This window comes from Crocuta crocuta, unplaced genomic scaffold (genome assembly GCF_008692635.1).
Source record: "Crocuta crocuta isolate KB4526 unplaced genomic scaffold, BGI_CrCroc_1.0 scaffold196, whole genome shotgun sequence".
Classification (NCBI taxonomy): Eukaryota; Metazoa; Chordata; class Mammalia; order Carnivora; family Hyaenidae; genus Crocuta; species Crocuta crocuta.
In genome coordinates, this window is record NW_027531026.1 from 4,400,694 (window position 1) to 4,427,869 (window position 27,176).

Genomic DNA, 27,176 nt, shown 5'->3' on the forward strand with positions numbered 1-27,176 from the left:
AAACTTCCATAAAATTTAAATAAATATTCTTATATATGTATATATTATGTATATGTGATTAATTAAGATCATCTGTTGAGTACACTGGGTATTGAATGGAAAGGACAGCAATTGCCTTCTATATTACTCTCACTCCAAAGTTTGTATGTAAAATTTTTATTTCTTCACATCCTCAGTAGGAATTTCTTTGGACTTTAACTTCTCTCTCTCTCTTTCTTTTTTTCTCTCACTCCCTCACTCCCTGCCCCCTTCATCTGTGTTTCCTGACCTCTAATTCTGTTCTATTTGCTTGTTTATGTACTAATAACAATTTTATTTATCATAGTTTTAGTATACATCTTACTTTTTATGCCAAATACTTTTTATTTTTCTTCCTCTGTATTATCTCACCTATTCTTTCAAGTGTCTTTTCCACGTGAACTTGAGAATCAATGAACTGAATTCCATAAAACACCATTTTAGTCTTGGGGCTGAATTGAAGTTTTAGGTTATTTTGGAAGGACTCAACATCATTATAATATTTTTTTCCATTTAGAAATATGATATAGCTTTCCGTTAATTTACATCTTCTTTTGTACCATTGCCTTATTTTGTGTTCCCTCAAAAACAAACACTGAGACAAGGATTTGGATGGAAGTAGTTTACTGGAGGAGATGATTTCAGGAGACATAGTGAGAAGTGAGTGAGTGAGACAGAGAGAGAGAGGAAATCTGGTAAAAGATGGGCTAATGAGTGGTACTGTTTTGGGGAACTGGAGCTCAGTGCTACTGGGGTCCTTGCTAGACACTGAGTTGAGCAAAGCTCGGGGTGAACATCCTAAAAGGAAGGTAGTGGGGATATCCATTCATCAGCTCCCGTTCCTCATTGTTTGAGGATGCTTTTCGGTATTAAGTCTCCAGCATTTCTGGCTTTATTCCTGCATCAGCTGATGTTGTCCTCAGGTAGAGAGATCAGTTGGCAAAAGAAACTCTTGGAGTGGTCTCAAGAGGGCCAAGGGGCAATGGCTGAGGCACTGATAGCATCAGTCACAGTCATGCATTAATATTGTATACGTTTTTCATATAGGTCCTGTATTTTTAACTTTGATTCCTAGGTATTGTTGCTATTGTGAATGAGGTCCCGTTACTGTTTATATTTTTTAAATAGTTATAGTTGATACATAGAGATATTATAATAATCTTTTAGATGCATGCTCTGTAGCACATTTCCTAGCTCTGAACAGCTGCCACTTGCTAGCTTGTGAACTTCCACAGATTGCCTCTCTGTGCTACAGCTGTTGGATCTGTAAAATAAAAATAGTAATAGAACCAACCTCCTAGGGTTGTGAGAATTACAGCCCTTAATACAGGTTAAGCAATTTGTAAGTTCTCAATAGGATTAGTCGTTTCCATTGTTATTATTCATAGTATCACTAGTGGTAGTAAAAAATAGAAAGCTCTCGGTTTTTGAAGGTTACTCAGCTTCTATTTTGAACTCTTAACAATAGTTTTAATAAATTTTTTCTCCTGGTTCTTTAAGAAGACAATCATATTGTCTAGAAAATATTGTTATTTCTGGGGCGCCTGGGTGGCTTAGTCGGTTAAGCGTCCGACTTTCGCTTAGGTCATGATCTCGCAGTTCGTGGGTTCGGGGTTCAGGCCCCGCGTCGGGCTCTGTGCTGACTGCCAGCTCAGAGCCTGGAGCCTGTTTCAGTCTGTGACTCCCTCTCTCTCTGACCCTCCCCTGTTCACACTGTCTCTCTCTCTCTCTCTCTTTCCTAGAAATAAATAAAATATTTAAAAAAAAAAAGAAAAGAAAAAAAAGAAAATATTGTTATTTCTGACTCTTGCTGTCCATAGTTTTCATACCTGTTCCCTGGCTCATGGCTCCGGGACAATGCTGAATAGTAGCAATAATGGCAGACATTGTTGTCTTCTTTCTGTTTTTTAGTGGCACCCCCTTCTGATATTTCAACACTGAGTTAGGTTTTTGTTACTGGCTTTTGAGGTTGATGAGGAATCTGCCTTTTATACTAAGAGTACTATTTTTATATCATGAGTGAATAGGAATTTCATTAAATGCCTTTAAAAATTTCTCTCATTTTTAAGGTGATCTAGAAAAGAGCTATCTTAGTTTATAATGAAACATCTCCATACTTCCCAGTACTTATAACCTGCTCTATTTTGATTTATGGCTTTAATATTTATATTTCAACAGCCTTAATTACTATCCTTGCTAATGATGATGGCCCTGGAGTCCTATCATTTAACAACAGTGAGCACTTTTTCCTAAGAGAACCAACAGCTCTGTATGTACAGGAGAGTAGCGCACTATTGTATGTTGTTCGGGAACCTGCTCAAGGACTGTTTGGAACGGTGACAGTTCAGTTCATTGTGACAGAAGTAAACTCCTCAGTGGAAACCAAAGATCTGACCCCTTCCAAAGGCTACATTGTTTTAGAAGAAGGTGTCCGCTTCAAGGTATAGTATGAGGCTCTAATGCCCTGCAGTTGGGTTTTTTTTATTGCTGAGTAAGTAGCACTGCACTGAATAGGCCAGTAATTGTTTATCCATTTTACTGTTGATAAACATGCGGGTTGTTACAGCGCTATATAGTCTGCATAGAGTGCTGCTGGAGAAATTTGCTCTGCTAATAGGGTAGTGGAATGCACAATTAATAAGGAAAATGTACATATTGCTGTTGTAAATGTTAACTATAAAGGTAGCATACTTCACCTTATATTACTTTGAAACATAAGCTAAAAGAAACTCCAAGCCATTTATTATATTCACTAAGCCCTCACTAGTCATCCTTTTGGCCACATTTTCATTAAATAAAATGTAATTGCTTACTCTAGCCTACTTATTTGAGAAGCATGTATCCTGTATGAATAGGAATAGCTTGTTGGAAAATAAATTCTGCATTTGGGGTTAATTATAAACGTGATCTATACTTGTGGCAGTTTACCTTCTGAAACTTCTTTTTCTGTATATTGATAACTTTCTGTTCCTGCAACTAAATTTTATTTATTCATTCATTTATTTTAAAGTTTATTTATTTTTGAGAGAGAGGTAGAGAGAGAGATAGAGAGGGCACAAGCAAGGGAGGGGCAGAGAGAGGGAGAGAGAGAATCCCAAGCAGGTTCTGCACTGATAGCATAGAGCCTGACACGAGACTCGATTGCATGAACCATGAAATCATGACCTGAGCTGAAATCAAGAGTCAGACACCTAACCACCTGAGCCACCCAGCCTCCTCTAGATTTTATGTTTTAAAACACAGTTAAAGTTTAAAATAGCTAATTACACTTGCTTAAGGTTTTTCGAGTCTGACATGTAAAGTATAATTGTAAAGTAATATATTTAAAACTATTTCATCTAAAAACAGTCTACCTGGTAATGTTTTCTTTGTGATCAGTTTGTGTACGCTTTTACACATTTTGAATTCATATTTATCTGTGTGTACAATTTTTTCATGTTTTTGGAAATTTGAAACTTTAATCATTAAAGAATATTTACATCTTGATATAGATATAAAATTCAAATTTAAAATATTTGATGAATTTTCCATTGCTTTACATTTATAAGCATTTTCCTTTCTAAGAAATGTTTTAAATATTATTAATTTAATTAACTCAATAAATAATTTTATTTTATTATCTTTTAAATTATAACAATTATTATAATTATTAATATATAATAAACACAAATCTCTATAAAATATATAGTTTTTTAAATTATAATTATTATTATAATTGTTAATTCTATTGGCATAATAAATATATGATACTTATTAATATATTATTAATATTTAAAAGTATTCTTTTTCACAGTGTGTTTATAGATCTTTCTGTTCATTAGGCAAATTAAACGTTAGAGAAATTGGGTTGAATAGATTTTTCTTTCACTGACATGATGGTATTTTTCCCCATGCTTGTATTTTGAGGTATAAACAGTAAAATCCGAAAATCTTAAGTGCATGGGTCGTTGACTTTCAGTGTATGTATACAGCAATGTAACCGCCACTAAGATTAATATATTGAGTATTACCATCACCTAGAAGCTTGTTTCTTGTTTTTTGCCCTCACCGGAGGAAACTACTTTCTGATTTCTGTCATTGAAGACTTGTTTTGGTGATTCTTGAGGTTCATATTAATAGAATCATATAATATGTACTCTTTGTGTCTGGCTTCTATTGGCCTACATGGTTTTTGAGATCTATAGGTTTGCGTCAGTTTTTTTTTTTTTAAGAGAGAGCATAAGCAGGTGAGAGGGGCAGAGAGAGAGTGAGAATGAGAAAAAGAGAGAGAGAGAAAAAAACTTATGCAAGCTCCATGCTCAGTGTGGAGCCCGATACGGGGCTTCATCTCATAACCATGAGATCATGACCTAAGCTGAAATCAAGAGCTGGATATTTAGCCAACTGAACCACCCAGGTGCCCTTACAGTTGGTTCTTTTTTACTGCTGAGTAGCAGTGCACTGAATAGACCAGTATTTGTTTATCCATCTTTCTGTTGATACGCATGTGGGTTGTTTCTAATTTGTGCCCACTGTGGCTGTAACTGCTTTTTTTTTTTTTTTTTTTACAGTGACTCCTACGCTAGAATGAGACTAATGCAGTTATATAGCTAGGCAGAATGAAGAATTAGCAAACTTCAAGACATAAATTTATTTTTTACGTCTCAACATTATTTTTAAATGTTATAAAATTTATTTTTAGAGACTTCAGTATATCAACAGTGTTGAAAATCTTGAAAGTGGTAACCTGAAACATTTACAACTATTACATACTATAGGCATCAGTATTAAAGTAAAAAAGAAGTGGTATTTTCTAAAATGTATTATCTTGTTGTCAAAAATGTATGTTTCTTTGTGTGTTGCAGAAATACTGTAGTCTAGTAACTTTATCTTTTAATTTTGTTTTCAGGCCCTACATGTTTCCGCCATATTGGACACTGAACCAGAGATGGATGAGCATTTTGTATGCACCTTGTTTAATCCAACTGGAGGTGGTAGACTGGGGGCTCATGTTCAAACCCTGATAACGGTTTTGCAAAACCAGGCCCCTCTGGGGTTATTCAGTATCTCTGCAGTTGCAAATAGGTATAGTTTATTCATAAGGAAATTGTAACTTCTGAGGCTAAGTAGGAAATATCTTTTGACATAAAGAAAATGCAGAGGGAAATTGATCTCTGACTCTTTTAAAGGGAACTTTTCAAATGAGCAGATAGATCCAGAGAGGCGTTATGCCTTCTTGTAACAAGGAGCACCCAAAACCTAATCATGTCCTGTATAATGGTATTATTAGAATTCTTATTTCCTTGGAATTCTCACTTCCAGGTAAAGTCTTGCACAATTTTGTATTTTTAATGATAGTAAAAAGCAAGAAATAATATAAAGTATTTATAATATAATAAGAAATATAATATAATATAATATAATAAGAAATAATATAAAGTATTTAGCTGTTCAAGTTAATGACTCTTCAAACATATACTAACATGATTGTAGTTTGGAAAGTCCTCTGGAAGCTGACACATACTTGATTTTTTATTTCTTAGAAATACTCCAGTAGTTCTCGTTTTACTACTAAACTAAGAATTTCCAGGTTCATTTTTTCTTTGTGATATGCTTTTAATTCATATAAGAGGAAATTTAGGAATGACAAAGCTTTATTTATTTTTTAGAACATATAGTATGAACTTACTGACTCTGAGTATTTTCTTAAAACCTCAGTATCAGATCACAGTGCTTTTTTTAACCTTCATAAATTAATATTTTTGAGCTGTAGGATCTCATTTTCGTGCTGTGTGAAATTTGTGGATGTATCTCACCTTGGTTATGTAAATTTAAGTGTATTAAATATATTCTAGCAATGTGATATATATGCTTAATATGTAGAAATTGTATTATTTTCTGCTTTCTGTAATCTTTTTTTTAGAGCCACCTCTATAGAAGTTGAAGAAGCCAACAGGACTGTATATTTAAACGTGTCACGCACCAATGGCATTGATTTAGCTGTGAGTGTGGAGTGGGAGACAATATCTGAAACAGCCTTTGGCATGAGTACGTTTGGTTTCTTGTAAGAACAAAATTTTATAACCAAGAAAGATTGCATCTATCGGATTTAATTTTCTCCCATGAATTGTATCTTATGGATCTGTTGAAAATGGAGAACAGATGTCTGATTCTTTTATCGCAGCCACAAATATTTATTGAGAGCCTGTCATGTGTCAGGCATGTTATTGAACTCATGATATTTAGAATTTAGGAGGAGACAGAAATAAACTCAAGTAAAAATCAGTATGTAGTTTAAAACTGTAATAAATGTTTTAAAGGAGTAATTCTAAGTGCAGTGAGAACATGAAGGAGTGCTTCCCAGGGATATCAGTGTTTGAACTAGGATTGAATGATGAGTGGGTATTGATTCTGCAAAGATCTGAGTTGAAGGAACATGGGGGGAAGGTGGGAAACTACCGAGGCACAAGTCAGGAGGCATAAAAAAGTGTATAAATGAAGAACTGTAGAGTGGACATTGGAGTTAGAAATAAGGGGTAGTGTTGACTTTGGAGAGCTAGGTAAGACCTGATTGTTGAAGAGCTTGAAGAATATGTTACGTACTTTAGTCTTTATTCTAGGATTAATGGAAAGTCTCTGAGTGGTTTAGGCTTGCAGGAGGGTTGCCAGGTATATTTGTAGGGTGGTGTGATCTTACTTGCATTTCAAAGATAGTGTTCTTGGTACTGTGTAGAGAATGATTTGGCACAGAAGACAAGAGAGGATGAAGAGAGACAAACAGGTCAGCCCATGGTAGCTTGGACGAAGTGATAGATTGGGTATGAAGGAGATTGCAGAGATAATTCCTAGATTTTTGGCTTCTGTGGTTGCATAGAGTGTCATACTCGTCAGTAAGAAAGGAAGTAATGAATGAGGACTAGTTGTTATTTTGGTGAGGGGAAGTAAAATATGTGATTTAACACACTTTGAATTTGAGTTACTTTTGAGAAGACATTTTTCTAGACTCAACGGAAAGTTTCTGTTGCAGAGATAAATTTGAAAATCTTTGGCATGTATATTGTATTTAAAATATTGGAAATTGATGTAAAACCTGGAATGAGGGACTGTAGGTTGAGAAGGGAGGAGGGCCCGGACTGAGCTCTGAGAAGCCTGAGAAGGCTCAAATTGAGTTTGCTACTCCTTTGAGTAGCAAAGGAGACATAGAAGACCTAGTGGGAAACCCAAGGGAATGTGGGATCGCGGACAGCAGCAGAAGAGTGTTTGAAAAATGAAGGAGTGATAACTGTGCCAGTTGCTGGTGTAGAAGCCCAATAAGGTAAAAGCAAAAACTGTCTATTATAGTTAGCATCAGAGGGTGAATAAAAGGGCAGGAGCTATTTATAGAGGAATAGGGACTGAATAACATTTTGAATGGAGGTAAGGGAATGGAAACCTCCAGTACATGCACCTGTTTGAAGAGATTTGACTGAGAAGGTAGGACCTAGCAAAGGTAGTGATGTGATGTAGGTTTCAAGGGATTTTATTTATTCATTTGTTTAGTTTGGAGAGACCTAAGCATATTTAAATGCTGATGGAAAAGGCCTAATAAGTAGAGAAATATTGAGTATTTAAAATGGAAAGTGTTTGTAGCGGTATAATTTTCTAAAAGGAAGTGATGGGATCCAAAAAAGAAAGATTATGATTTCTAACTCAGTTATCTCATTTTGGTTTGGAATCTGCATGTATTTTTGGAAGTACTTGTGTGGGTGGAGGTTGGAGATTCTTAAATGTAAGCTTTATTTATTTTTCATTCACCATCTTCCTGAATTATGGTAGGGAAGAATTAGGCTAGATGGTCAGGACCTTAATGTAAAACATTTAGACTCTTAATGCAAAAGCTGTAGTGTACCTTTAAAAGATGACAATAGGAATTAAAAATACTTGTTTTCTAGGAAAGGAAATCACTAATGGATAGTACATATGAAACATTGACATAACTTCTTGAACTTGTAATCTGAAAATGATCAATAACGTATAAGGAGCCTAGATTTCAACCTTGACATTTATTCTTATTGTTCATACATTAGCTAAATTTTAAAAAGAACTTTCTTTGGGAAACTGGTATGATAATAAAACATACAGGTTTTTAAAAATTATTGTTCATGAGATTGGGATTTAAAATTTTTTTTAAAATGTTTTATTTATTTCTGAGAGAGAGAGAGAGACAGCATGAGCAGGGAAGGGTCACAGAGAGAGGGAGACACAGAATCTGAAACAGGCTCCAGGCTCTGAGCTAGCTGTCAGCACAGAGCCTGATGTGGGGCTCGAACTCATGAACCGTGACATTATGACCTGAGCCGAAGTCAGATGCTTAACTGACTGAGATACCCAGGCACCCTGATATAGGGATTTTTTTTGTCTTTGTTTGAATGTGCAGAATTTTAGGACATGTACCTGTGATAACAGGTTGATTAAAAACTTGACAGCCATTTGAAGTAGGGGAGTCTGCTTTGGCATTCTTAAATATATAATATGTAAAGCAGGAAATCAGTGGATGGTTATAGTTTCAAACTATAGTCTAAGTTTTTAAAACAGAACATTTAACATATTTCTATAAACCTACATATTATTAAACATTTCTCAATTATATTTTCACCATCTTTATAAAATTTGATAAAAATTATGTTGAGCATATTTCCCTTTAAAATATACAGTTAGTATTTTAGAGGCACCTAAGTGACTCCATTGGTTCAGCAACCGACTTTGGCTTGGGTCTTGATCTCATGGTTAGTGGGTTCAAGCACCGGGTTGGGCTTTGTGCTGACAGCTTGAGCCTGGAGCCTCCTTTAGATTCTGTCTCCCTGTCTCTCTGCCCCTTCCCCATTGTCTGTCTGTCTCTCTCTCTGTCTCTCTCAAAAATAAATAAACATTAAAAATTTTTTAAATATACATTTAGTATTTTAAATACACTTTGGAAAAGTCTACATGTCTGTCTCTCAAAAGTAAATAAACATTAAAAAATTTTAAAATATACATTTAGTATTTTAAATACACTTTGGAAAAGTCTACATGTCTGTCTCTCAAAAGTAAATAAACATTAAAAAATTTTAAAATATACATTTAGTATTTTAAATACACTTTGGAAAAGTCTACATGGATTTAGAACAGTTTTAAGTGCTTTTTAAGATTCTTATTTTTAGTTATTTTTTAAAATCTCTGGCTTATGTTTTTGTCTTATACACACACACACACAATTTATATCTTGTAACAAACTCACAAGTAATACTGTTTAAACAATAAACTTGGTGTAAAGTTTCAAAGGGATTTTAGCAAATAAATCATGATTTATGTGTTTCAGGGGGAATGGATGCTGTGTTTTCCATAGTTCAAAGTTTTTTGGATGTATCACCTTCTGGTTGGTGTTTTTTTACTTTGGAAGATTCAGTATATGGTATATTGTTAAGAAAAGTGTCTTCTACTATTTATCGATGGCAAGGGATGTTTATTCCACTTGAGGTAAACATCAGTCATTTTATAGTACATAAAATAAAATGTACATGTAAACTTCAAATGACTCATGAATTACTGTTATTCCTTATATCCTAGGATTTAGATATAGAAAATCCTAAAACTTGTGAGGCATTTAATATTGGTGTTTCCCCTTACCTTGTGATTACTCATGAAGAAAGAAGTAAAGAAAAGCCTTCTGTTATCAGTGTATATACATTCACATCTGGATTCAAATTATTCTTGGTAAAAAATTTCTTCATTTTTTGTAGGTTGCTTTATTTAAAAGGAAAATCAGATTTGTAAGATTTTAATGGAAGATAATGTACGTTCTGTATTAATGTGAAAGCAGCTTTTTGCAAGTAGATACACATTTTAGCCAGGTGTGTTAATCCAGGATATTTTCATCTGCCTTAAATGACACCTAAGTATGCATACCTACTGCTTAGAATGATTTTTCAAATTTTGAGCTTCAAATATTAACTCATACAATTAGTGTATTCAGAGCCTTTCCTAGTTAAATTTTTCTTTAAATATTTTTTCCCATGGTTTTATCTTCCTTGCAGGTACAAACAATCATTATTTCGGAAAGTTCTCAAGTAAAATATTTTAGTTCAGACAATCAAGATTATTTAATTGTTGCAAGTCAAAGAGATGATTCTGAATTAACTCAGGTTTGATTCTTTTAAAATGAATTTTTAAAAAATACTCTATTTGAAACTCATCAAAGATGTAGTCTGTAAATTAAGTGTAAAAATCCACTATTAGTTGATTGAGGTAAAGTAGTAAAGTAGAATGTAGATATTAATTAGTCAGTTAATTTTTAAACAATGAGATTATAAATATTGTCTTCAAGAGCCAGACCAAGTGCAGTAATAAGCATGAATATTTAATTAGAATTTAATGGCTTTGGAAAACATTATGGAGAAAAATCACGTAACTTGACAGATGGTATCACTAACAATTTTTGATTTGCATTATCAAATGGCCACTTAACATCACCCCAGAAATTCCACATTTATCTAGTTAACTACATCTTATAATCCTAATAATACTTATTTGATAATTTTCTCACTCCTCAGACTTGCTTACCTGCTTCTCATCGCATTTCCAGCTGATGACTTTGTTGAAATGAAATCTACCAGAAAGGAGCTTAGTCATCTTGCCAAGACCAAATTCAGAAATCTTCTTGAAACCCAGTTTTGTTCCTCCATCTTGTTATAGAGAAGTTTTCCTTCTATAACAGCCAGGCTTCTCTTGCCACAAGAAGGTTTAGTTGTTACCTTTGTGTCTACCATTGCTAATGTCTTTCTCTGTCGAATTATTGCAATCATTGTAAATGTATAATCTCCAAAATTCAAAAGGAATTTCTTTCCTGATCTCACCCCCTTCTACTTTCTGTTTCATTTCTTTTCTCTCTTCTGTAGTAAGACACAGTGAAAGAATTGTCTACCTGCTTTTGTCTTTCCTCTTGGTCATTGATGACAACTGGGTTGCAAATTCACTGGATGTTTTTTGTCATTCTCTTATGCTGCTTCCTATTAGCATGTGACAGTTACCTCATCCTCAAATCTAAATCATCTCTTCTCTTCATTTTTCAAAAAAAAATTTAATGTTTATTTATTCGAGAGAGAGAGAGAGAGAGAGAGAGAGGGGCAGCCAAAGCAGGCCCTAGGCTCTTAGCCATTAGCACAGACACTGACACGGGTCTCAACTCATGAACCATGAGATCATGACCTGAGCCGAAGTTGGACCCATAACCAACTGAGCCACCCAGGAGCCCCTCTTCTCTTCATTTCTAAAGTACCACACAGGTTTGTCTTCTCTCTCTGTCACCCTTTTCAGTCTCTACAGCCAGTTCCTCCTTCCTTTTGTGAACTTTGAGTTCTTGGAGTTTTACGGGTTCGGTTTTCCTTCAAATTTCTTTTTCTTTTTGCTCAATCCAGGTATTTTCATCAATTCTTTGTCTTTAGGTATCAGCTATAAGCTGTTTTCTAATTTTCTTGATAGCTTTTTTTTCTAATTTCTAGACTTACATGTCTAACTTCTTGTTGGCATCTCCACATAAATATATTTTAAGTATCTAAGATTTAACATATCCAAAACTGAACTTTGATTTTTCTCTATGAAATTTGTTGTAATGCTTGCTTTCATCTCAGGAAATAACAACATCATAAATGCAATTGCTTAGGACCAAATGCTGGCATTCATCTTTCTTGATTACTCGTTTTTATTCACTCACATCTAATTTATTACTGTTTTGATTATTTCTCCTAATAATGTTTTGACTACAGACATTTCTTTCCATCTCTGCTTCTCCCTCCCTAGTCCAGGCCCTATCATTTCTCTCCCACACGGTTGAAGTAGCTCCCCAGCTGATCTCAGAACTTCTTCTCTGACTCCTTATATCCCTTCTCTGTCAAGTAGCTGGTGTCGTCTTCTAAAAATATTACTTCATGTTATTCCTCATTTTATAACTATTCAGTGATTTCCAATTATATTTAAAATAAATTATAAGTTATTTAATTATGGACTATAAGTAGCATAACTATATTTCTTTATTTACTCCACATAGGACAGAATTATGTCAATACTGTCCCTTTTGCTCTGTAAAGGATCCCTGCGGCAAATTATATTGTCATCTTCACAAAGGATACCTCATGATCTTACCTCTCCATTCTTACTGTCTTCATTCCTTATCACTATCAACTTCCTTCTAGTTGGACCAGTCTTCATTCAGCTTATGACAAACATTTTCTACCTTAGAAATTTTGTTATGTCATTCTTTCCAATTTTATTTCCCTAGTAACACCCATAATTTTCTGTCATATCACCCAGTTGTTATTTTCAGCATTTGTCTCAATCAAATCATCATACATTTATTTCTCAATGTTTTTATCGTTTGCCTTTTCCTAACTGTTAGTAAGATCCATAAGGCCACTCTATCCATAACTCCTAGCATAATGCCAGGCTCACATAAGGTTTCCATCTGTTGACTGAATAAATATAATTCTGCAGCCGACCAGATTGTTTAAGATACAATGTAGATTCAGGATCTTCTTTTAATTTTAAACATGTGAACTCTCACCTTAAAACCTTGTATACATTGCCACCTTCAGGACTAAAAAGTTTTGGTCTTTTTTTTTTGTTATATTCTATTGCTTCAATGCATAATATTGGTTAAATTCACACAAGTACTAAATTCCTAGTCATGAAGGGTTTTGTATTTGAACATTTCCCGCAGGTCTTCAGATGGAGTGGAGGAAGCTTCACGTTGCATCAGACACTTCCTGTCCGAGGTGTGCTGAGCATAGCCTTGTTCGCCAGGAGAGGCTCTGTGTTTTTAGCCATTTCCCAAGTTAATGCCAGGCCAAATTCCATTTTACTCAGATGGTCTGGCAGTGAGTTTATTAACTTTCAAGAAGTGCCAATCAGTGGGACAACACAAGTTGAGGCCTTGACTTCAGGCGATGACATTTACTTAATCTTTGGTAAGAAGATATTAGCAATTGTAATATATACACTGTTGTTGAAATTATCTGTTATTCATATAGTATGATCTGTATGAAAACGTGTAGCTCTTGGAATAATTTTTTAGCTAATCCGTTTCTTCTCTCTTTTGATGTTTACTTAGAGAGAGAGAGAGAGAGCGAGCGAGCGTGCATGTGCCCACACAAGCGCAGGAGGAGAGGCAGAGAGAGGGAGGGAGAGAGAATCCCAAGCAGGGTCTGCACTGGGAGGACAGAACCCAGTGCGGGTCTCCAAATCATGAACTGTTAGATCATGACCTGAGCCAAAACCAAGAGTCATATGCTAACTGGCTGAGCTGCCCAGGTGCTCCAGCTAATCTGTTTCTTGATGGATAAGGTATTGACTGTCAGCTACAAATGGATTTTAGGAAAAAAACACATTTTAAGTGTCACATGTATAATATTTAGATTATAAATAATCACATTAAGGTTATATTAAAATAAAATTTGGGATGTGTATGTAAAGTGGAAAGATCTGTTAAGATCTCATATCCAAAGTGTAAACAGATAACATTTTATGCGACTGTACTTGGGGAGCCATGGGTAAATTATAGTAGTAATAAATAGTGCTCAGCGATCTTTGATACGGTTTCAAAATATTCTCTGAATATAAATATGCTTTCTTTTCCTAGTGGAACTTTCTTAGGTGAACCTTCAACCTTCTTAAAATTTAAACAAAACATGTGTCACCTTTCTTTAATATCAGATCATGATTAAGCAGTGGCCATGCTTCATGTGGTAAATGCAAAAAGACATTTGAAGTGTTTTCTACCAAGTTGTATTTTTGTTTAACTAAATGAATTTGGAGGAATATCCTAACTAAATTTGTTTTTTAAACTGAATTAAATATTTTAATAATTTTTTTACTGGGTAATTTTATCATTTTTTTCCCTGTAACATTTGCATTAAAATTTGAATTTTACTCCATTATTATAGGGAATCAGAATTCAATTGATACTTTCATCTGGGAGACAGGACAGTCTGCTTTCAGATATTTTCAATCCCTGAATTTTGCTAACATTAATAGGATCTACTCCTTTACACCAACTTCAGGAATAGGTAAGCATGTTTAAACTAACTAGTTTGAAATGCAGTGTGGAAAGCTAAAATAATTTTAATCTTACTGAGTTAAAGATAGTATCACTTTGCCAGACACTGGGTATTTTATAAGAATGTAAAATTAAGATCTTAACAGTAGTATTTCTGGAAATCCTAGAAATGCAAAAGTACTAATATGTTTTAAATGGGCATTGTTCTGTAGAGGAATCAGAATGACTGAAATATGGCAGAAAACATGAGTGAAGGATAAAGTAAGGTAAAAATTTCTTTTGTCTAGAGAAAAATGAAGAGTGACATTGCATATAGTATATATTTTAAATATGAAAGCATAAGAAGATAACAGGTATCTGCATTGACATATTTTTAAAAAGTCAGAAAATGATTGTTCACTCTCCCATCCTTCTTCCAGTCTGATCCTTTCTTGACTTTCTGTGCTTTAATATACACATCAGAAATGTAAGCAATATTTTTACTCACAGATGTTTCAAAAGCAAAGTCTGTTAATGAGAAACCAAGAGGTAAATGTTGTCTGGAGGTTGTAGGGTGATTTCTGGGTTGGTGAAGAATCATTTGGGTGGACCAGTGGTAACAAGGCATAGAGGCTGCCAGCAGTTGGCATGGTGAGCTTTTGGGGCTGCCTCCCCAAACAGGTGTGAACAATGCAGGGAGCACACTCAGTGAGTCATCATGTCTCCTGTTGAGGTACCCAGAGGAACTTGGAAGCCAAACCAAGTGACTCAGCAGGTGAATCTGGATGAATCAAAGTTCCACTTTTAAATTGAGACATAGGAATTTTTTGTGTGAGTCAGACAGGATTGTTTATTATTAGACATTGTATGTAAGTCATTTTTTAACGTTATGAAGAATTCTTTTTTAAATTTGTTTTCAAATTTATTTATATATTTTTAGTGGGAGTGGGGGAGCGGCAGAGAGAGAGAGAGAGAGAGAGGGAGAGAGAGGGAGAATACTAAGCAAATTCTGCACTGTCAGCACAGGACTCAGTCCCATAAACCATGAGATCATGACCTGAGTCAAAATTGAGTTGGACGCTTAACTGACTGAACCACCTAGGCCCTCCTAAAGTTATGAAGAATTCTTTGCCTTCAGAGGTCTGGTTGGAGAAGCAAGAAGAAAATTAAGATAATAATTCAAGGTAGAATTCCAGTCCCATTTGCTCTGTCACTGGTGAATTGAAGTGGGTAAGAGGTTTCAGAGGGGAGCTTGAGCTTGGCCTGGGTGGGCTGGTAGAAATGTAGGCAGGGGGGAAGGTGTGAGCAAAAGAGAAAAGTAGAAGTATACATGATGTTGAGGGCACAATGAACTGACTAGAGTGGTAAGGACAGAGTATTTGACTCAGTGTGGTGGTGGTAAGGTTGAAAACACACTAGCATCTATACAAGAATATTTGGAATGTCATGTTCACGATTTGATCTGTGTTTGGATGGTTCAGTGATTCCCCAGTATTCTTGCCTTAGAAACTTTTCATTCTCTTAAAATTTTAAGGAACTCAGAGTGCCTTTGTTTGTGTGAATTCTGTCCGCTAATATTTATTGTATTAGAAATGGAAAAGGAGAAATATTAGATACTTCTTAATTCAGTTAAGAATGAAAGCAGTGATTCCCTTGCTTTTGGGGATGTGTGAAGTAAGAAGTTGCTGCAATGGAGGTCAAGGAGGTTGTTTCCTGCTTTCTCCTCTAGGGTGTTGATAGTTTCCTGTCTCNGCAGTGAACTTACTACATGTGAACAAAAATAACATGTTTTATTTTTTTAAAAAAGTATTTTTTAAAACAAAAACCTTTGTACAAAGAGTGATACTACTTTCTTATTTTTGCAAATTTCTTAATGTCTGGTTTCTTATGTCTGTGTCTGTATTCTTTCTACTACAATATTATCAGTCATATGGCCTCTACAAAATTCCACATATGCTCATGAAAGAATGAGAATAATGTAGACAAGCAACATCTTAGAATTACTACAAAAATAGTTTTGACTTCACAGACCCTCCTCAGTCTCAGTGACTGTTAGGGGTCCGGTGACTACACTCTGAGCATTATTAGGGTAAAGACATCCTTGAAGGCATTTCAAAAGCAAGTGATGATCCAAAGCATGTTTTATAACTCCACCTAGCTTTGGTGTATAGAATATGCTGGATACAGTAGTTTGCTACTGCACGGGCAAGAGTTAATATAGAAGCCTCTGCAGGATTTAGAGATGTGGAACTGAAGAAATCAGAGGTTTAGATTTTGGAGACATCGATGCATTCAGGTAGCTGAACTCATAAAAGCTAGAGTCTGCTTATGATATTGAGAAGAGTAGAAGATTTAGCACAAATACAGGAATCTCTTCTCACGGTTTCTCTCTTAGGTGCCTGACTGCAGTTTTCTGATTCAGGCACTGTAATCTTTAGATTCTGTTTCCTTCAGTCACCTCACCTGCTGACAAGGAATCAGCATTATCTATCTCTCACTTTTTATGGATTGTCTATCTCATTGTGCTTTGTTTCCCTGTGCCCTCTTCCCTTCCTGGCCCCGCGTCCGTGCTGTGTTTTCCCAGACCCTGGCCACCTGACATCTGGACCATTACATCATTGTCTGGCCTCTACTTGGCTCACTGTGCTGTCAGAGTCCTGTGTGTATCTTTGTTTTGAGAATCCTCTTTGTAAATAACTTCATTTGACTTGTCATGACAGGCCATAAAGCTGTGACTTTCTTATCATTCACTCAGCAATTGATTTAGTGAATAAATTACACATCTTTAATCATGTATTTGTTTGCGTCTACTTGTCATTGAATTTTATGCCTTTATTTTTGCTTTTCTTACACCTCAAGTTTTCAGGTGGACTAACTGTACCTACTTGAGTCACTTATTATAATTCAAAATAGTTTCCTAATGAATGTTTTTAAGGATGACAAGTGCTGCTTGAATAGCTTATTAATTGAAGTTATAGAATTCTCTTTAAAGATTTTTAAAGAAATAGACTAGGCACAGTTTCTAAAACAATTTATGAAAAATTCTGCCAGAGGCTTGTTAAGGGACCCATTGTGAGGTCTCTTTATTTCTTTTGTTTCTGTGACTTGAGGTTGTAGAAGTATGAAAAGATTGTAAGTAATTATTTAGAATGCCTTATTATAGATCCCCTGAAAGCTGAAATTATGCATTAAATAATATTCAAGGACTTTCTTATTTTGAATATGTCAAATATTAGATTGGAGCCATTACTGTGAGGATTACATATTTATTCTGGTTAATGACTTGACAGAGATTATTGGGTGGTGACAGAGTTCTTTAAATGCAAGAAGAAGAATGGATATGACAGAAATGGCAAGGACATATACACTTGTCTTTCTTTTTTCCTTCTCTCCTTCATTATTTAATAGAGTTTTTGAATGCCAGTTATGTGCCAGGCATAGTGGTAGGCCCAACAAGATGTGTTCTAGCCCCTGCTCTGAAGAAGTTTAACATGCAAGAGGGAATGGAGACGTGATATATAATCACACAAAAAGTTTCTAGGTACAAACAGATAACTGCTGTGCAGGCATACCTGCTCTCGTAACACAAAATGGGGAAGACTTGACCAGGCCTAAACGATGTCCAGAAAGCCTCTTTAAGGAAGAGTCTTGTAATTAATGTTCCTGGAAAGACACTGACCCCTGCCCCTCTCCTTAATTCCCCAACACTCTCAGCTTCACCGAAACTATCACCTTTGAAAAACCATCATCTCTGGAAATCATTTTGATGAATTCATCATTCTCTTCATCCCTGTGGAGTCACTGTAAGAAGCCCTCAGGAGGCTTCACCCTCAGGAGAAAGCGATTGTCATCTCATCTGTGTGTGCCCTAGACCATGTGAGCCCTAGTTTCCACACCACGGGTCCACGTCTTCCCTTCCCAACTTTGTAAACCCTTCTGCAGTGCCTCCCAGAACAGACACGGTGTCTCTTGAACTTTTCTCTTAATGTCCCTCCTTGTACTGGAAACTGCTCTGTCCTGAGGATACTGCTTTCCATGGAGCCTTCTCTGGCTACTCTGTGTGTTACTGATTTCTTCTTCTCCTAGATCTCAAAGTGCTAGGAATGCTCACTCTAGTTCTCAGTCCTTAAATGATCTCAGCCAGTTGCTTTCCTTTGGAATACTTTTATTTATTTGTTTTATAGTTTTGATAACTGGAAGGGAATTCTATGAGCTGAGCCCAGATCAAGAGTCAGATGCTTAATTGACTGAGCCACCCAGGTGCCTCTATCCAGTGATTTCTCATTGATAAAGTGGATAATGGGTTTATTGTTAGGTTAGTTTGATCATTTCACAGCATTTAAAAAATTACTATTTACATTTAGTTATTTCAAATAATATTTTGATTTTCAGAAATCAGATCATATTTAGTTAATTCAGACATCAAAATGGAACTTGGAGAGTTGAAAAGATTTTGCTTTGGTCCTACCATGGGGAACATGTGAAGTAACATTCACGTTTCACTGTAGTTGCCTTTTCTTTCCTTCCCACAGTCCACATACTTCTTATTGGCCAAGCTATGTCTGCACTTTACTGTTGGAATTCAGAGCTGAATCAATTCTCTTTTATTCTGGAAGCACCTTCTGCTCATGATGCAGCTTCTGTTACAGTAAAATACCTTAATTCAAGCAAGAATTTAATTGCTCTAGTGGGAACCATCCACTCACACATATATGAGCTGGCCTACATCTCCAGCCAGTCTGACTTTATTCCTAGGTAGGTTCACCATTTTATATGGAATCTCTTTATGCTCACCATAGTTTTTCTACGACACTTAATTCTAAGTGTTTATTTAATGACTGAAAATATATAAAATATAAGGGTAATTTATAATCTAGAAATTTGATTATGTTCCATATTTCTTACATGTATTCTTTTAAGCAAATCATAATTATGAGCATTTTGTATTATAATTTTATTTGTGAAATGTGATTTTTCCAAATATTTAATATTAATCAGTGTTCTGAGAGTTTTATGTGTAATCTACTCTGTATCTGACTGAGATTTGTTGCAGCTGTCTTATTTGATGTGCTTCTTATGCTAGTTCAGGTGAACTGATATTTGAACCTGGTGACAGAGATGCTGTAATAGTGGTAAATATCCTTGATGATACAGTTCCAGAAGAAGAAGAATTCTTCAGAGTTCAGCTTAAAAATCCAAAAGGAGGAGCAGAGATTGGTATTAATGGTTATGTAAAAGTAACTATTCTGTCTAATGATGATGCCCATGGAGTCATTGGATTTGCTCAGGTACAGATCCCACACTTAGAAGTCAAAATGATTTATTCATTGTATTTATATATTAGGTGTTGTCAGCACTCAGTCCTACTTTGAGTATCTTCAACCTCTCTCCCTTCTCTTTCCCTGTTTCACCCTGACTGTGCATTTTAAGGTGTACTTGACCTTAATGTCTTATAATTTATAGTCCTTCACACTAAACCCTCTGAATCAACGTATCCTAAACTTTTTTTTTTTTGGTACTGATTACTCTTATAAGATTTAATTTGAAATGTTTCCAATTGGCCTTGGTCCTGGAGTTTGGCTCTACTATTAGCCTTATCTCTAGAGGGTAATGATGAAATAAGTCCCAAACAGACTATATACTGTGTTTCGTCACACACATCACCTACAAGTATATTACAGTCCTGTTTGTATTGAGGGAGGGAGGGAGGGGAGGAGGGAGGGAAGGAGAGAGATTTATAACTGTAGTTGCCTTGTACACATGGAGTGGCTTTCCTCTGAAGAAAGAGAACTATGCAGATGTTCTCAGGTGGATTTCCATGCTCAGAGTTCATATTCCTTTATTCATGAACGAATATTTATATTCGCCCTTTATATTACATCACTTAGCCCTATTTGCAAACTCTATCCTGATTTCTTAACTACAGTGATAGCTGCAGCTATCATGTATCGTTCTCTGAAATCTTCTGCAAGTAAGGAAAACCCAGCTCAAAATTAACTTAAACACCGAGAACATGTCCCCAGAGAAGGTAAGCTTCACAGTTGGGTGGATACTATGTCAGCATGGCTCAGATTCTTTCCATCTCTCCACTTGGCCAACATAAAGCTGGTTCTTCATTTGGTTGTTTGAAAGCTGATGTTACTGTTAGGGCTACTGCTTTCTTGTTCATGTCCAGTTGGAGAGAGAGAGAAATGTGGCTCTTGGAGTAAGGAAGAGATTTCCCGAAAGTTTTTGGAAAACTCTTCTTATGTCTCATTGGCCAGAACCAACAAGGCCACTCGTGCATCTGTTCGTTAATTTTTTCATTCGTGTAGCGTTTTTTTGTTTTGTTTTGTTTTGTTTTTTTTAGCAAAAAACTGATGCTAAAGGTGTTAGAGATATAGTAAAAAATAAAATAGTAAAATTCTTTATCCTCATTGTCTTTAAATTGTAGATGAGGCAAAGGGAGATAGACAAAGACGTAAGAGGCGTTTGTACTGTATCTGATGGTAATACGTGCCACGGAGGAGTGTTAGGTTGGGAGAACAGATGGAGATTATGAGGGACAAGGTGGGGGTGTATGCAGAGAAATAAAACAGAGGATATCAGGGAGGGCGGCACTGAGGATGTAGGCATGGAGGACGTGGGGGAAGAACATTCAAGGCAGGGGGAACCATCAACAACAGCAGGAGCCCTCAAGTGAGGCCTCGCCCATCTAGTGTATCAAGGAGGTCACTTTGGTCGAAGTCAGCCCGAGAGAGAGGAGGCTGAAGGAATGAAGGGCCAGGGCCCTGTTTCAAGCATCCTCAGCAGCACCCACAGTTTTGATGACTTGCCAGGAGGACTCAAAGGACTCAGAGTTCCATCATTCCCATACTGTGATTTATTACAGTGACAGGGATACAAAGTAAAGTCATCAAGGGAAGAGGCTTATGGGGTGAAGAGCAGAGGAAGCCAGGTGCAAGCTTCCAAGAGCTCTTCCCAGGGGAATCACGCAGGACACATTTAATTCCCCCAGCATTGAGGTGAACTGTGACAGCATGTGAGATGTGTTGCCAACCAGGCATGGTCATTAGAGACTCAGTGCCTGGGGTCTTCCCTAGGAACTGATCACGCAGGCCCTCTCAGCCTGGCACATACCACAATTCCAGACTCTCAGAGTGAAAACAGGTGTTCAATAAAAACTACATTGTGTGTATAGTTCAGGCCCAGGGAGCCAGTATGAATTCTGGGAATGGCGGGAATCTTCCTGAAACCCCGCTTCCTAGACATCAGGCAAGGGCCAACTTTCAAGCAGCCTTTGAAGAATAGCAGGGAGGCTACTGTGTGAACTCACTCCTTCACAAGCCCCTGAGTACCATCATGAAGTTAGCCCCTGATGGAAAGGGTTGGAGTGGAAGAGCAACATGACCCAACTCACATAACCACCTTGGGGGTGCCTGGGTGGCTCATTCGGTTGAGCGTCCAACTTCACCTCAGGTCATGATCTCATGGTTCATGAGTTGGACACTGAGCTGACAGGTCAGTGCCTGGAGGCTGCCTCAGATTCTGTGTCTCCCTCTATCTCTGCCCTTACCCTGCTCATACTCTGTCTCTCTCAAAAATAAACATTTAAAAAAACCTTTTTAAATTAAAAAAAAGAACTTCTGTGGCCATAGAATTGACCTAGATTGTAAGTGGGTAAGGACAGAAATTGACAGGAAATTCAGTCATGGCAGTCATTCAGCAGTAAACCACAGAACTGCAGGAAGAAGGAGTTTGCCTTTTAGTGAGAGATGTACAACTGTATTAAGAGCATGTTTGAGGGCTGAGATAAGGAGTTTCGGACGTGTTAATGTCCTTAGTGCATGCTTGCAAGGGTTGTAGTATCACCCTGTTCCCCATTCTGGTCGTCAGCTTTTCCTGAAGCACCTCTGCCCAGGAGAATTATAATGTGAGCCATATATATAATTTTAGTTTTTTAGCTCCATAAAAAACCAGAAATAGGTGAAAATATTTTTGCTATTTTATTAACCCAGTATATTAATCAACATAAAATGATTGATGAAATACTTTATACTCTTTTTTTTCATACTTTGTCTTCAAACCTCCAGTGCAGTTTATACTTAGACCAGTCACATTTCAGGTGCTCAGGAGCCCATGTGGCCAGTGGCCACTGTGTAGGACAGTATAGCTCTAAGGTGTGAATAGTGGTGGGAAAGGTTAGAAAGAACACTACCTCTGTCCTCACCAGGTGGAAACATGACTTGTTTCCTCACTTTCTTCCAGTTTTTGTTGAAATGACAGCTTACCCGAAAGGCCTTCCCTGATTGAAAATTGTTAATTCCCCACCATCATTGTGTACCTGTTTACCCTGCCTTGTTCTTCTTTATGGAATTTATAAAGGCCTAATTTGTCTATTGTCAGTTTCTTGTCCTAGAATTCAAGGCTATGAGAGCCGAGATACTGTTTTGTTCACAGCTTTATGCCAGAAAAATGCACACAGGAGGTGTTTGTATCAACCTTTCATAGTGCAAGGGAGGGGACAGAACACTCATGTGGCTTTCTCGGGGTCATACAAATCACTAGGGCAGAGCTGGAGTTCCTGGAGCCAGAGCAAACGTGCTCTGCTGTATGGTGTCATTCTCTCATCATTAAGCCTTGCTGCAGATGGAGAACACATTCTTTTCCTTAACCATTTAAGCATGGTAGATTTCTCTTTTAAAAAAATTTTTTTTTAAAATATTTACTTTTGAGAGAGAGAGAGAGAGAGAGACAGACAGAGCCTGAATGGAGGAGGGGCAGAAAGAGGAAGACACAGAATCCGAAGTGGGCTTCAGGCCATCAGGACAGAGTCTGACAAGGGGCCGGAACCCATGAACCACAAGATCATGACCTGAGCTGAAGTCACATGCTTAACCCACTAAGCTACCCAGGTGCCCCAGATTTCTCTTTATGAGGCTTATTCCTTCCCAGTAGATAATATCCTGGGTTCTTTCAATCCATTTGCTAGTATTCCTCAATACAGGCCTCTTGTTCTAAGATAAGATTTAGTAGAGAGTTTCTTGATAATTTTCCATTTTAAATCCTTATTTTACTAACCCTTATTGGTAGAGGGCATGGAGTCAGAGAGGCTTCTCTTTGAAAAGGCATTGTTATATGCATATTTTATTTTATTTTTTTAAAGATTAAAAAAAATTTTTTAACATTCATATTTTGAGAGAGAAAGACACAGAGTATGAGTGGGGGAGGGACAGAGAGAGAGGGAAACAGAATCCGAAGCAGGCTCCAGGCTCTGAGCCGTCTGCACAGAGCCCAGTGTGGGGCTTCTTGAACTCACGAACCATGAGATCATGACCTGAGCTGATGTTAGACACTTAACCAACTGTGCCACCCAGGCGCCCCTAAAGATTTTACTTTTAAGTAATCTCTACACCCAAAATAAGGGTTGAATTTACAACCCTGAGATTGAGTTGCATGCTCTACTGACTGAGCCAGCTAGGCACCCCATATGGGTATTTTAAAATCAGTGTATTTTCTGTAGGAAGGTTGAATGCTTTGAGCGAGATATTACTATGTAACATTTGTAACAATATGTTAAAAAAGAAGCTTGGGGCACCTGGGTGGTCAGTCCCTTAAGCATCTGACTTTGGCTCAGGTCATGATCTCATGGTTTGTGGGTTCGAGCCCCGCATTGGGCTCTGTGCTGACAGCTAGGTCAGAGCCTGGAGCCCGTTTCAGATTCTGTGTCTCCCTCTCTCTCTGACCCTCCCCTCCTCACGCTGTCTCTCTCTCTCAGAAATTTAAAAAAAAATGCAGTGTAAGACACTGCGGAAGGATAGGCCATCTACTCTGATTAGCATTCTAAATACAAGCTCTAAGAAATTCATGGAGGAATTTATTTTCGGATTACCATAGTAAAAAGGCAAGAAAAAGATAACTGGATTTAAAAAAATCTTTATACTCCAAACTCTTCCTTTATTGCTTATGGATAAACTAGGGGTGTGGTAAGAAGGGATTCCTTCGAGTATTAATTTTGAGGAAAAGCTCATTCAGCTGCTGGCAAGAGATGCTACAAGTGTTGGAGGAGGAGTTCGCGTCACACTAAAGTAGTAATCAGTCTGGGACAAAAGAAAAATGCTGAAGAGCATAGGTGAGAAGAGAGTGTGAGATTCTAACACAAGAGAAGGGGCTATATATTCTGGCAGGAAAAATAGTTGTAGAGACTAGGGACTAAGGATGAAGCCCTGTCAATGGAAACAGCACAGGCAGTAGAAACATTTCAGAGTATACAATTTCAAGGATAAGAGTAAGTGAACGGAAAGTGTGCCCTGATTTTCACTGGTGTTTTTACATTTGGGTGGACCTTAAAGTCCATGTAGACCAAAAACTTATTTTACAAGAAGGAAACAAGACCTAGAGGGATTGCTAGAAGTTGCACAGGGAGAGAAGACTTCCCTCAACTCCTGACTCTGTGTCCATTCATTTCTACAGACTTTGTACACTGTGTATAATACTTTCAAAAAAGTATATGCTTTCTGGGTATGGAATATGAAAATGACATATGCTCATTGAAGAAATTTGAAAATTATGAAAAGAAGATGACAAAGTAAAAATCATCCTATAAAATTAACATTTTAATTTACTTTAACTTAGTCTTTTGTTTATTCAAATGTGTATTTTAGAAATAAAATCATGGTCATCTTCTACTGCTGTTTTTTTAATGATTGTTTTTCACTTATATCATGTTTTCATGTTGCGTCATACTGTTTAGTATGACTTAGTATTACTTAGGTAATGTCCATTAATCCGTTGTGATTTCCTGTGTGTTTTTCAGAATTCGTTATATAAGCAAGTAGAAGAAATGGAGCAAGATAGCCTAGTAACCTTGAATGTTGAGCGCTTAAAAGGAACATATGGTCGTATAACCATAGCATGGGAAGCTGATGGAAGTATTAGTGATATATTTCCTACCTCAGGAGTGGTATGTAATTTACAAAATTATAGGAGAGTCACTTTTAAATTATGGTTACTATTGATGCATGGGACCAAACCCTGCCTTATGGATGAAGTGTTTGAGTTTGACCATGTCAACACTGGATTCCTACTTATCACCATAGAGAGGGATACAATTTAAGGTTAGTTTTATTATTATGATTTTTTGTTTGTTTTTTCTTTAATACCCAAATTATCTGTTAAAAAAAAGTCATCCCTTTTTAGGTTCAGTACATCAGTTGGCCAAATCACAGACGTATTACACTGTTAGAAAGATAAATTACACTGGAGGTGGAAATGCACTTTCAAGATTTGCATAAAATGGAAGCAGTAAATAGGGAATGAATCTATGTAAGATAGTCAGACGTATGAAAAAGTAGATCAGAATTGCTGAGTGATGTAGGTTGAGTTTCCTGTGGAGAGACTCTGAGATTAAGAGTTCTGGGCAGTTTAGTGGGGAGGCACACCTATAAGGAAAGAAGGAAGGTAGGAATGTGCAGAGGGGCCCTTAGTCCCTGGGTTGTTGTACCTAAGGCTGAGTCTGTTCAGAAGTTTTGGAGCTGAGCTAGTCCTCTAGAGTTTATTTCCACAGGGAGCAAGGAGACTGAGCATTTGCTTCCCCCTTTTAGCCATTCTTCACCTCACACCATCTTCTGGGTGGAGCATAACCTTCAGTGGAAGTGTACTGTAGCTGAAGGCAGTTCCCAGTGACACAAAAGCTCTTATTCCCACCAGTTGGGGTATGGGCAATCAGCCCTAAAAAGGGATCTGGGCAGAGGATCACTTTATCTACTATTATTGGAGGACAGTATAAAATTGGGGCAGAGGTTGAAGGATGGAATCACATTGGGTCAGAAAAGTAAATGACTTGAAAAGAGAGGGTTTTAAGAACTTTTAGTTCCTAATTGGAAGATGGGTAGTATTCTTGACTCGTCTTGGGTTTCTTAGATTTATCCATAAAATTTTCCCCAAGTGCTTTTGTGAAGAGTTCCTTTAAAAGGCCTCTCGTTGAATTATCTCAAAAAAAGATGGGTGTGTGTTAGGTCTACCATTTCTAGGCTTCTGTATCATTCAGAAGATTAGAAGTTCAGTGCTTTAAAAATGTTCTGGCAAATTTTATTGCATTGAGTATGTACTTTTATGCAAGTTACCAAAACTATAAGTTGTATCTGTCAGGTTCTGTGCATTCTGAATTATATTTCCCCAATTAATATTTCTTATATCAACATGATTAAAATGATTTCTAACTTAAATGCATTATAGTATCTTAAGTGTCGACTATATTTGGAAGAATTGATTATATTTACTCGAGAGTCAGTAAACTTTTCCTATTAAGAGCCAGATAGTAAATATTTTAGACTTGTGGGCTGTTATGGTCTCTTTCCCAGATTCTCAACTTTGCCTTTGTAGCATAATAACTGTGTTAGAGGATATATAATTAAATGAACTTGGCTACATTCCAATAAAACTTAATTTTAAAAAATGGATTTCAGCAAAGGATAGTAGTATTCAGACCCCTGATTTTATTAATAAAGTGCTTCAGTTTATATCTTCAAGTGCCTTATAAGGTGGAGAGATGAGTGTCAACAAAATGGGCTTGGAATGCTAGTTTGAATGATTGTAGCTTGTAGTCGTGTTGTTAGAGAATAGGGTATAAGGTGGGGAACATTGGGAAATGACATTCAAGGAACAGACAGAAGCCCTATTAGAAAGGATTTCAGATGCCTTTTAGCAAATTTGGACTCTAGACAGTCAAGATACAAGAGGAGAGAGAGATGCTCTGATTTGTATCTCTTTTTGTCTTTCTCTACCTCTGTTTTGGTTCATTTATTGTTAAATCATACATCTGTTTTAGCCAAAAGAAATAGCAATCCTGGCAAAGTTTTTGTAGAGAAAAATGTTTTAACTAGTATATTACCTTCTTTTATTTTTATAGATTTTTAAATATGTTATCTAGGACTTAGATTCCCTGAGAGACTCTGTACTCTATATTTTAAGAGAATGTAGGATTCAGGATGTGACAGTTTGGCTACAGGTTTTATCAGATTGAGTTTTAGTAATGGTTTACTTTTTTCTTTTTCCTAACAATCTTCCACTTTTAATATGAAAAGCATTTGATTGGTTTGTAGAATCATATTGTGTTGCTTAAGTACTTCTGTTATTTAAGTTGTGGTCCATATTG

At 36.6% G+C, this 27,176-nt stretch overlaps 1 protein-coding gene across 1 annotated transcript in view; it reads left to right on the plus strand.

The window, feature by feature from the left end:
• The window catches only part of ADGRV1 (adhesion G protein-coupled receptor V1), a 506,890-nt gene that overhangs the window by 110,575 nt on the left and 369,139 nt on the right, over positions 1 to 27,176 (plus strand). The window contains exons 44-54 of the mRNA XM_077770967.1: positions 2,197 to 2,459; positions 4,907 to 5,082; positions 5,921 to 6,045; positions 9,335 to 9,492; positions 9,583 to 9,729; positions 10,050 to 10,157; positions 12,728 to 12,980; positions 13,938 to 14,072; positions 18,574 to 18,796; positions 19,125 to 19,329; positions 24,837 to 24,983. Coding sequence (XP_077627093.1) covers positions 2,197 to 2,459; positions 4,907 to 5,082; positions 5,921 to 6,045; positions 9,335 to 9,492; positions 9,583 to 9,729; positions 10,050 to 10,157; positions 12,728 to 12,980; positions 13,938 to 14,072; positions 18,574 to 18,796; positions 19,125 to 19,329; positions 24,837 to 24,983 — 1,940 coding nt within the window. The remainder of the gene's footprint in view (positions 1 to 2,196; positions 2,460 to 4,906; positions 5,083 to 5,920; positions 6,046 to 9,334; positions 9,493 to 9,582; positions 9,730 to 10,049; positions 10,158 to 12,727; positions 12,981 to 13,937; positions 14,073 to 18,573; positions 18,797 to 19,124; positions 19,330 to 24,836; positions 24,984 to 27,176) is intronic.